Source organism: Talpa occidentalis, unplaced genomic scaffold (genome assembly GCF_014898055.3).
Source record: "Talpa occidentalis isolate TD23 unplaced genomic scaffold, MPIMG_talOcc4v2.1 talOcc4.9, whole genome shotgun sequence".
Classification (NCBI taxonomy): Eukaryota; Metazoa; Chordata; class Mammalia; order Eulipotyphla; family Talpidae; genus Talpa; species Talpa occidentalis.
In genome coordinates, this window is record NW_023605305.1 from 13,465,251 (window position 1) to 13,475,671 (window position 10,421).

General features: G+C 55.9%; 1 protein-coding gene across 1 annotated transcript in view; it reads right to left on the bottom strand.

Annotated features, from left to right (window-relative positions):
* Window positions 1-6,005, bottom strand: part of MYOM3 (myomesin 3) — a 42,196-nt gene extending 36,191 nt beyond the window's left edge. Inside the window, exons 1-5 of the mRNA XM_037500222.1 lie at window positions 5,905-6,005; window positions 2,823-3,001; window positions 2,505-2,585; window positions 1,741-1,900; window positions 935-1,092 (exon numbers count right to left, since the gene is read on the bottom strand). Of these exons, the coding sequence (XP_037356119.1) occupies window positions 935-1,092; window positions 1,741-1,900; window positions 2,505-2,585; window positions 2,823-2,983 (560 nt within the window). The 5' untranslated portion in view covers window positions 2,984-3,001; window positions 5,905-6,005. The remainder of the gene's footprint in view (window positions 1-934; window positions 1,093-1,740; window positions 1,901-2,504; window positions 2,586-2,822; window positions 3,002-5,904) is intronic.
* Window positions 6,006-10,421: the final 4,416 nt, after the last annotated feature.

Genomic DNA, 10,421 nt, shown 5'->3' on the forward strand with positions numbered 1-10,421 from the left:
TGCACTTCTCTGTGCATCGGCAATTCTCTTCTGAGCAGAGGGTCCTGGAGACGTGATTGTGCACTGTCTATGTAGTCAGTGCCCGCTTCCTGGCCCGGGACAAATGATGTGCCTGGTGTTATTTGCTGAAATCCCGTCCTCATTCTTAAAGTGTCTCAAAGTGGGAGCCCAGGGGGAACTCAGTAAACCGTGGGCTCCACTGCATGATGACATGCCTCCCTGTGGCAGAACGGAGACCCTGACGCGGCCATGCCCACTCCCAGCTCCCCGTGCTCCCCTTTTCACTGCCCACAAGGGCTAGACCCTGAGATGCTGCTGTGGTGGCTCCACTCTGGGGACGACATCGCCTGCTTCCCCAGCCCCTTTCACGTTCTGAGGGCTTCCACATCGTTGAGGCATTAAATCCTTATTACATGCAAGCTGTGCAGAAGGTCGTTGACCTATTCTGTAGAGCAGGAAAATGAGGCGGGGCCAGAGACGGTAGGGATCTGGTTGAGACTGTACCCTAAGTTAATAGCGAGAGAGCTCCCACTCCAGGCCCCTTCTCACTGCTGGAGCCCTGTCCTGCCCTCCCTGCCTCCTTTCCTGCTCCCCTGCCCCCTGCCTGGTACCGGGCCACCCTCCCCGCCCAACCCCAGGCATGCAGCTCAGAGTAGCAGCTGCCCCACGCCACCAGAACCATGTTTTATAAGTGCTGTCTCCTGGCGCCCAGTCTTCCAGGCCCAGGCTGACGGGGAAACAACTAAGAATAACCGGGTTGAGTCTCCCAGCAGCTGCAGCTCTGCTGGGGTTGGGGAGTGCTCAGGGCGTGTGCACGTGTAGCTTTTCTAAGGCAGCAGGGACTTCTCAGGGAGGAACTGGGCTCCTGGAAGGGAGGTGCTGGGCACAGCATGGAGCAAGCAGGGGCCCCCTTCTCTGGGCCGCAGTGGCTTACCAGGTGACCTGGGGTGGAGGCGAGCCCCGGATAGTACAGGTCAGCAGGACTGTGGTGTGCTCCCAGACGGCGTGGGAGCGCAGGGGTATCCAGAACCAGGGCCCCCGGCCAGAACACAGCTTCTGCAGCTCCTTGGACTCCTGGATCTTCTCCTCTGTCTGGAGAGGGGAGGGGCCTGTGACTCCTATGAGCTAGGGCACCTCCTTTGCTGTCACCTTCCTCCCTGACACCCAGGCTGAAGTCAGGTCCAGAGCCTGGAGGCCCCTTCTTAGCAGGTGAGTGGCAGGTAGGGTGCTACAGTGGGCAGGGCCTGGGCTTTAGAACCAGCCAGCCTGGTGTCAAGGCTGAATTCTGCCACTTACTAGCTGGTAGACCATAGGCAAGTCTCAGTTTCCTTACCGGTGAATGGGGATAGTAAGGTTCCCTCCATTACCATGGGGATGCAGAGAGGATTCAATGAATTAATATGTAAAAAACACGGGTGCTTCCCCACGCGAAGGGGTCCCCAGGGTGGCTACATATCCCTGACTTCTGTCAGGAACAGCATTGCCTGAGAGTCTGTGCTCTAGACCCCGGGAAAGTCAATAATTCCTGCCTCATCACCGACAGCCTGTACAGCCACACACCTATTTTACAGATGCGGAAACCAAGGCTAAGATCACACAGCTACAGAGTGGGGCCAGTGGGACTCAAACCCGGGTCGAAGCACACAGCCTGGTTCTTCTCTGGATGTCTGGCTGTCTGGGAGGGTTGGCAGAACGTGACCCCAGGTTCCAGGGCCCCGGGTCCCCAGCCTAGCCCCTCACCCTTTGTCTCTGTGCTTTCCAGTCTCGTCTCTGGCGCAGCAGGCGCTGGGTCCGCAGGAAGTCCACCTCTGTCTTCTCCCAGTCGTTGCCGAAGCCCACCCGCTTCTGCCCCCGCTGCTCCAGCTCCACGGTGGAGGTTTGGCGCCTCAGCCGGGCCTCCCTGCAGTGACAGAGGCCGTCTGGGCCTGGCAGGCAGGGGTCCCAGCCAGCTCCATGCCATACCCAGCACTGCCAGGTGCGTTTAAACTCCTTGAGGACAAGAGCAACTTCTGTCCTCTCTCGCCTCCAGAAAACCCTGAATGGGCCCTGTTTACAGCAGATGCATAATAAATACTATTGATATAGTTCAAAAGACTCTTTTACAAACCTTTATTCCTCTTGCTTTCACCATGACCAAGCAGACAGACCTTCGCCCTGCATTTTGCAGGGCAGGGGCCTCCCGCCTGAGGACGTGTGTCCAAAACAGGGTTGGTGACCAGGTGGTCCCTTCCGCTTCATCAGCCCCTCCAGCACCATATGTAGCCAGTGGGGAAGCAGGCCCTACCTCTCCCATGGGAGACCTCACCCTCCTGTGGACCCGTCCAGAGGTGGAGTGGGGTTGGGGAGTTTTGGGGTCACACAGCCCTGGTCTTGTCCCTGGGTCAAGCTCTTCATTCTAGATGTGTGACTTGGGGCGGTTCTTTTTCAGTGTGGGATCCCAGTTGCGAGGCAGGACGGGATGGCTCCTCTAGCTCAGGGCTTTCCAAAAAGGTCACCTGACTTACCGAGTCGTCTCTGAGGAGGCTGTGAGAGCCAGGGCGGCTGCCAGGGCGTAGTCTGCGGCACTGAACTGATATTCTTCCTCACTGCCCCAGGAAAAGGGGGTCAATAGCTCCTGCAGGGTGGGCTGAGGATCCGGGTGGGGGCTTCCCAAGATGAAAGCTGCATCCACCCCCCTCTGCCTCAGCCTGGGGTCTGCAGAGGGCAGGATTTTACCTTCCACCTCAGGCCAGGTATCCAGAAATCCGGACTGAGGCCCCCACCTCAGACTAGGGTGGCCATGGTGGTGCGGCAGGGGCCGGGGTGGGGTCCCTGATGCCCACCTGCTGCGGTAGGTCCGCCTCTGCACCGAGGAACTCATGTGCAGGCTGTGCTGCCTTTCCTCCTTCTGCTCCTCCTCCTGGCGGTGTTCCCGCGTGTGGACCTCCATGGCCTGGGGGGGCCGGGGCTCTCCCACATTTCCAGGGCTGTGGGGTAGAGTCATGGCCGCGAGAACGACAACCTGCCAAGCCAAGGGACATGGTTTCCACGGGAACCTGCCTGGCCCTCCCCACGGGGGCCTCTCAGCATGTCTGCGGGGTCGCGGTCTCTCCGCAGGGCCCAGAGGGAAAGCACCCTCGAGAGGTGACTGAGGCGGGCTCTGAGCCTGGCTCATCCACCACCCCATGTGCTCCCTGGCACCGGGGAGCAGCCCCACGCGTGCCTCACCAAGGGACCTGGGGCCTCTCTTCTCCGGGCCTCGGCTTCCCAGCCCGTGAGTGAGAGAGGCTGGCTTGTCCAAGGGCTATTCTCTGACTCAAGATTGAGCGTGGAGATGGTGGGTGCAGCCCCCCTGGCCATGAGCTCAGCTTCTTGTTCCAGCTTCTGAGTGTGTGACCTTGGGCAAGAGTCTATGACTTGGTTTCCCCAGGATCTGCTGGCCTCCCCGTGACCGCAAAGATTTGATGAGTGCCTGGCTCATTCCAACTACTACTTTTGTGTCAGATGTTAATATTTTCCTAAGAAGCCTGTAGAAAAGCTACACTTTATCCAGAACATTCCCCCCTCCTTTGTGCTTTCTATCTGCTCTCCACAAGTTAGTTCTGATTGAGAAAATGCCTCCTTTTACTATTTAATTATTGTAATTTTTGATAGATATGCACCTCAACTTTTGACAGGATCATAAGTGAATTAAAAGTAACAACAGCGATGTTCACTCTGTGCCAGGCCCTGTCAGGAATCTTCAAATGTTGCCCCTGGTCCCTGCAATAGCCCTGATCACACAGCACCGAGATCATCCTGCTTCACCCATCCACAGGGCTAGGGCTTGCCCACGGTCACCAGCAGCTTGGTGGGTGACCCAGAACCTGGCCCCAGGTCTGCCCAGGGCTGGGTTTAGGCTGGGGACACACTGGGCCACTGGCCTTTCTTCTCATAAGAGGATCTTGACATTCGGCTCCTCCTCTGGATCTCCAAGGCTCAGGTCTGGGCCCCTGAGGGCACCCAGCAGGGTTAGGGTGACTGGTCTGGAGGAGGTTCAGGGGCCAGCAGTGAATGCAGGAATCTGGAGAGGCGGGTGGGTTGAGCGGGAGACTGGCGACAGCTGGCGTTGAGTTCTTTCCCAAATCTGGGCCTCGGTGTCACGGCCGCGTCCCTGAGGCCTCAGAGATGCTAAAGCTCAGGGTCACTTGGTGGAATCCCTGGAATGGCCTCACACTTTCTCTGGCAGGCATGGTAGCCGGCAGGCCTCTGACCTGGGAGGGCCCTTGCCTGCCTTGGACCTGATTTAGATCCTGGGCACAAAGAAGGAAACGGAAGAGGAGCTTTCCACCTTAGCCCTGTCCCGTCTGCCTCTGCAAGATTCAGTTCTGCCCTGGCCCAGCCTCCTCAAGGGGCCTGCAGGCAGTGGCCGGGGGTGGGGTGGGGTGGGGTGTGTGTGTGTGTGTGTAGACTGTGATCCAATGTGGGTGTGAACACGGTCCTGGATGACCATTTCTTTAAGCCCAGGACACAGGAGTTGGGCCTGCTGTCCTCATCAGGGAAAGTCCTCTTTTGGGGTATCGGAGCCTCAGGCTGCTAAGGGTCAACGTTAGTGAGCATTTCAGCTTCTAAAAGGGTGCTGTCTTTGGGGCATCCACAAAGACACCAGGGAGACTGGATTACTGCAGTGTTAGCTGGGACCAAGGGCCACCCCTAAAGCTTCTTGGCCTCTTGCTGATACCACAACTGCAGAATGGGAAACACCTCTTGGGCTTCCCATGTGGCCCCCCTGAGGAAGTCTGCCTGCACCCTGAGAATGACTGGCCCTTCCTCTTCACAACCCAGAAGGAGAGGGGGTAGGTACCACCCCATTGCAGGGAGGCCCCCCAGTTTTCCCGGGACACTGTAGGCCCAGCCCTGGCAGCTGAGGGTTAATGTTCCCTGGCACCGGCCACTGGTTCATTTCCCCGGATGCTCTGCTCCTAATTAGCACAGCTGGCTGGGCCTGGCGCTCATCCCTGACCTCCTGGGCCACCGGCAACCAGACCCCTGGCTTTAGTGGATGAGCCACTGATTCTTTTTAAAGCACAGACGGAGCTTGGGATTAAGCAGTGACGAGAGTGCAGCCTCCCCTGCCCTGTTCCCTGAAGGTCTGTGTGTGTGTGTGTGGGGGTGGTATCTGCCAGAAGGGAACCCCCGACCCCAAGTCCTCTTCTGGGGTACAAGGCTCTGGACCAGAGGTCCTGTCGTTTAGCCTCCCTGACCCCCTCACTTTCCTCCCAAGCCTCAACCTGCTTTCCCACCCTCCCTCTGACAGGCACCCTAAATGAGGGGATAGTAGGGCACGCCCCTTCTTCAAGAGGGACGGGGAAGGGACAGAGGCTGAGTGGAGCCCCTCAGAGGCCTGAGGGCAGAAAGTTGTGTGGCGTGGGGTCTGTCTGTCAGGCTGGGACAGGCGGCTCCCCCAGCTTCTGAGATAAGAAGGAATTCTGAACCCGGGATGTTCAGTGGAGTTGCTGAGGCAGCTCTTTCCCATCGGGCCTTGGTTTCTGGCCAGTAAACCCAGGTTGGACAAGAGCCCTCCAGTCCTGAGACTCGGGTCTGAGGACTTGTTCCCTTTCCTCCTGCGGGCAGGCCATGCTGGGCCAGACAGCCCGGCTCTAGGTTTGCTGGACCTATCTGCTCACCCCTGTCTCTGCCTCCACTTCCCAGCATCCCCAGATTTCTTCTTTTGTAATTTTTACAGACCTGGCCCCACACAGCAGTGGGATGGGACGGGGGTTCAAGGATCCCTCCCATTTTAACTCAGGGTGCTGCCTAAGCACCAGCCTGCTTTCTCTTTCCAAATCTCTCAGGCTCCTTCACACACCCACACACACCCACACACACCCCTTCCCAGTGTAAAGCTGAGGGCCTCAGCTTTCCTGATCCCTGGAGGTGACTCACAGAAGCAGCCGTGTCCACTTATGAGTCTCTGGACAGAAGATTCCAGGGGAGGAGAGTGAATGCAAGAAGAGATGGTCCCTTCCAGTCTCAGGGCTCTGCGGAGTCTGGAGAAGAATGTGATCCTGGAGCCTGCAGGGGGCTTAAATATAGCCACGCTGAGGCTGTGATGACAATGGATGAGAGCTGGGGTGGGGGTTGGGGGCAACAGGGAGGGGCCGGCCTGTCCTTCCAGCATTGCTCAGGCAGCAGCAGCAGCACTGACAGGTGGAGCTGTCCCCTACACGGCCTCCCTCAGACTACTCCTTCTCCCCGCAGCCTGATCTCTTCTGCTTCCTCCAGCCCCTGGTAAAGTGAATAGAAGCTTTAGCTCCTGCTTGTGGCAGGGGGGTGGGTGGGGGGGTGCCCCCAAGGGCTGGTCGACCAGCTGCCTGGGGAACTGGCCTGCATTCTCTTTCCACTGACGGGGTGCCTGGGGGCAGCCAGCCAGCCTCTCTGATCTGCTCTCCCACCCTCCGACAGGCACCCCTAAATGAGGTGGGACCCTGAAAAATAGAACCCTGAGCTGGGCACCCAGATGTCATGAAGAGGTGGAAGAAATGTGACCTAAAGATTGTGCTCAGAAGTTATTACTGGCAGACATGGGAGTTTATCTCTGTTTGCCCAGTAGCTACCCCAACTCCCTACTGGCTACGATATGTATATGGGGGTGTGGCATAGGGAGGAGATGATGGGGGAGACTTTAGTGTTCAGACTACTCAGCTTCCAGAGAGGTAATCATGCGTCCCTTCTTCCCAGTTTTGTTACACCTGTCTCCCTTCTCAGTCTTTCCCCTCACCTTCATTCTCACCTGCCCTTTGCCAGGCCTGCTGGGCACTGAGGATGCAGCAGGGAGTAAGGTAAGTGCCTGACCTGGAGGAAGTTCTACTCTAGGAGGAGAGACAGCAGTTACAATAGGGGGTGATCAGGTACACCTGAGCTGGGTCTCGGGATGGGGGGAGGGAGGTGAGTAGGTTTGGGGAGACAGGTGTACCTGAGTCAGCTCCAGTCCAGAGCACAGCTGCCCACTTTACCTTGTCCTGGGGCCTCACTGGGCATGTCATTCCTAGTGCCTGGAAACTGCACCCTGGAGAGAAGGTGGGAGAGTCAATCTCCTACCCTTTGTGGAAATTCCTTCCTTCCTGGCTGGGTGCTAAGAGCATCTTTGGGAGGAGAACATGGAAACTCTCCCCACCTTGTATGAACCGAGCCTAAGGAGGACTTTTGAGACCCATAAAGGACCATCCTTTGGCCCTACTTCACTTACACCACTTTTGCAGACAGCAACCAAACTGTCTTTGACTGATGGCTCCACCTGGTGACCATGTAGAGCATTGCCTGACCCAATGCTTTGGTCCACTCCATCTTCTCTCTGCTCCAGTCTCCCTTTCTTCCTGCTGCTTGAGCACTTCAACTAATTCCAGTTACTTACAGATCAGGACAACTATTCCTTATGCCCCTTCCTCCTTCCAGAGGGAAGGGAAAAGGAACTCAAGCAGCCCAGGGACTGAGCAGTGGACTAGTCTCTCTTAGCTGTGTCCTACCAGTACCAGCCTCAGCACCAGGAGGGGCTGTCCTGTGTCTCTCTGGCAGTTCCTGCCTCAGCCTATTATTCTGGAAGTTAGGATGGGGATAGTAGCAGGGGGCAAGCCTTGGTGGTGTTATGTGGCCATAGCCTCTTTGTCCAGGTCACCTGGGGAGACATGGGGGAAATCTGGCCTCTGGGGCTCCAGAGGCGCTACAGTCCCATCAGCCCTACGTGCTCTCTGGGTGGAAACTCTTGGAACCCCTGTACAGTCTAGGGCCAGGGATTTGGGAGGCCAAAGTTCCACTGCCTTTACAGGTTGAAATAAGATTAAGGGTAATCCACCCCGGGGTGAGGGAGAGATAAAGGAAGGAAGAAAAGACCTGTTTTGTGAGTGCTCAGCTCCCAGCTTCAGAGTACTAGAGAAGACCCCGAAGTAGACACATGGAAACAGAAAGGGTTTATTTACACAGGGAGTGAGGAAAAGGGAGAGGTGAGAGAAAAAGGAAAAGAAATTTATAGGCCCATGGGTGGTCCAATGCCTCTGGCCTACCCCAGGGAATGTTCACTGAGTAGAAAATCTGACTGCAAAGGGAGATGCCTGTAGTGAAAAAGGATCCCTGTTTGGGCTCCATCTTTGCAACGTCAACATGGCGGCTCTGCTCCGCCCCCAGTTCCCAGCATCCCCTGTTACTGAAGTCAGGGCGTGGAGCGCAGGGGGCTACCTGTGTGTTACCCACATCTGGGAGGCTGCTCCTATAGTGGTACCACCTCTGACTTGCAGCTCTCCCAGCCCCATGCGGGAGGTATACAGGTGACACGGGGTGGGGGGACAATAGGAGGCTCTGGGGGGGGAACTTGGCATAAGGACACATTCCCCTACACTTGACTGACAGCAATTGTCAAAGGAATTTCTTCAACATCTAGATTCCCCAGGAACAGTGAATTTAGCAGGTCTGGGGAGGGGCTGGGAAAGCTGTATTTTTAGTAAACTCTTCAGGGGATTCTCATGCTGAAGCAAGTTTAGAAAATCAACTTGGCGAGTAACTTCTCTGAGCCACATAAAATTAACAATACAATTCTTCAGGGAAAGTTAATGGGAGGAGGCGTGATTAAGGACTTACACTGCAGCTAGAAGATTGAGTGCCTGCTTCTCTTTCTTTCTAGTTCTTTCTTACTAGGACTGCTATCACTGCCACCACTACTGTTTACTCTTGGCCTGGACTCTGGCACAGAGGCAGGTGACGGCCTGGAGATTCACCTTTCTCTGGGCAGGGTGGGGCTGGGCTGTGGAGATTCCAGATAATGGTTTCAAGGCCTAGGACATGCAGGAATAGCAGGGCCCCAACTCAGCTCCCTTGGGCCTTTGACATTCTGCTGGCTACCTGGTTCCAGTCACATCTGCCCACCTGGGAGACTGACACCTGGGCTGCCCACCTGGGTAACTGAGACCTGAGGGGTACCTACTCCAAAGTGGGGACAGGGTCAGCCTGAAGACTCTACCCTCTGAGAGTCACGGAATTGGATGGGCTCTAACCCCATGGAGTTAGAGCTTCCTGGCCCTGTGAGTTAGAAGAGATGATTATGGCTGTTGATAAACACCTCGGGGACTCCCCTTCCCACTTACCTGGTGAGAACAGCCCAGCTGTTAAGTTGTTTTTCATTATTAAGCAAGGTGAAGACAGCCAACCTTTGGCCAAGCTCCCCCCAAGTGAGAGGAAGCAGACTTGTTTGCAGTGTGGGAGGAAGGGCAGCGGGAGGAGAATGGGCCTTGGGTGCTCAGGAGGGAGGCCCACCCTCAATTTTGGAGATAGTGGGCCTCAATCATTGACCCTGAAGAGATGTTAAATATTAATTACAAACAGATAAGAGTGCTGCCACCTGGTGCCGGAGGGGGTGGGAGGACTGAGGAAGTGGGGCCGCGTATCTGGGTGAGGAAAAGGACACCCAGAAGGATGGACTTTGATCCGGTTTCTCAGCAATGTTCAGAAAGGGCTTTGGGATGGGAGAGTGATGGGGAGCTTGCCCCTCAGGGACCCCACTGTGGACCTCCCCTACTTATGCCCCATTAGTCACATTCTCGGGGAGTCAAAACCAGTGTGGAGTTCCTGCTCTCTCTCCTTTTTAAACTTTTATTTTTTTTTCATTTTCTTTTTATTTATATATATTTTTACATCATTGTTCATTCTTAAACAATGTTTGCTTACCCGCACCCCCCCCCCAGGTGTAGCCCCCACAGAATTTCCTTCACCAATGCACCCATTCTTTCTCTTGATGAGGACAAAAAGAACTAGGGATAAGCTCCCATCCTGTCATGGCCTCCAGGGACCCTGGGTGAGGCCCTTCTCTTTGTGCCTCCTCCTCGTAGGAGTTATTTGAGACGCAAGTGGTACAAAGAACTGGGCCAACTCCGAAAGCACAGAGCAAGGGACTCCTTTGGTAGAAGGAGACTGAGGGGCAGGAACTCAAGGTAGGAGGATCACAGAGTCTGGTGTGCGTGGAGGAGGCAGCCCTGGGAATTCTACGCGGGGAGGCCCTGTGGGAATGGTGCCTCCCAACACAGTCTCTGTCTACAGCCTCAGGGAGAAGGCCCCATTTTTGTCTGTGCCCTGTTACCAGGAAGCTCTGCCGCCCCCACCCTTGGCCTCTCTTAGAACAACCTGGTCCAGCTCCTGGAACAATCCTGAGGATATCAGGACAGTGAGCCCCTGAAACAAAGCCTGATCTGCTGCCAACCTGAACTGGGGGTGGGGGTTGGGACAGAGAGTGGGTCACACCCTTGGGCTGCCCCATTAAAAAAATCACAACAGGAAATTGTTACCATTTATTGGGTACTGCCCATGTCCCAGGCACTGGGCAGTTACAGATATTTCACTTCCTCCTCACTGCAGTGCTGTGGTAGGTGTTAGCATCCCCATTTTACAGAGAAGGAAACTGAGGTTTCAAGCAGGGATTT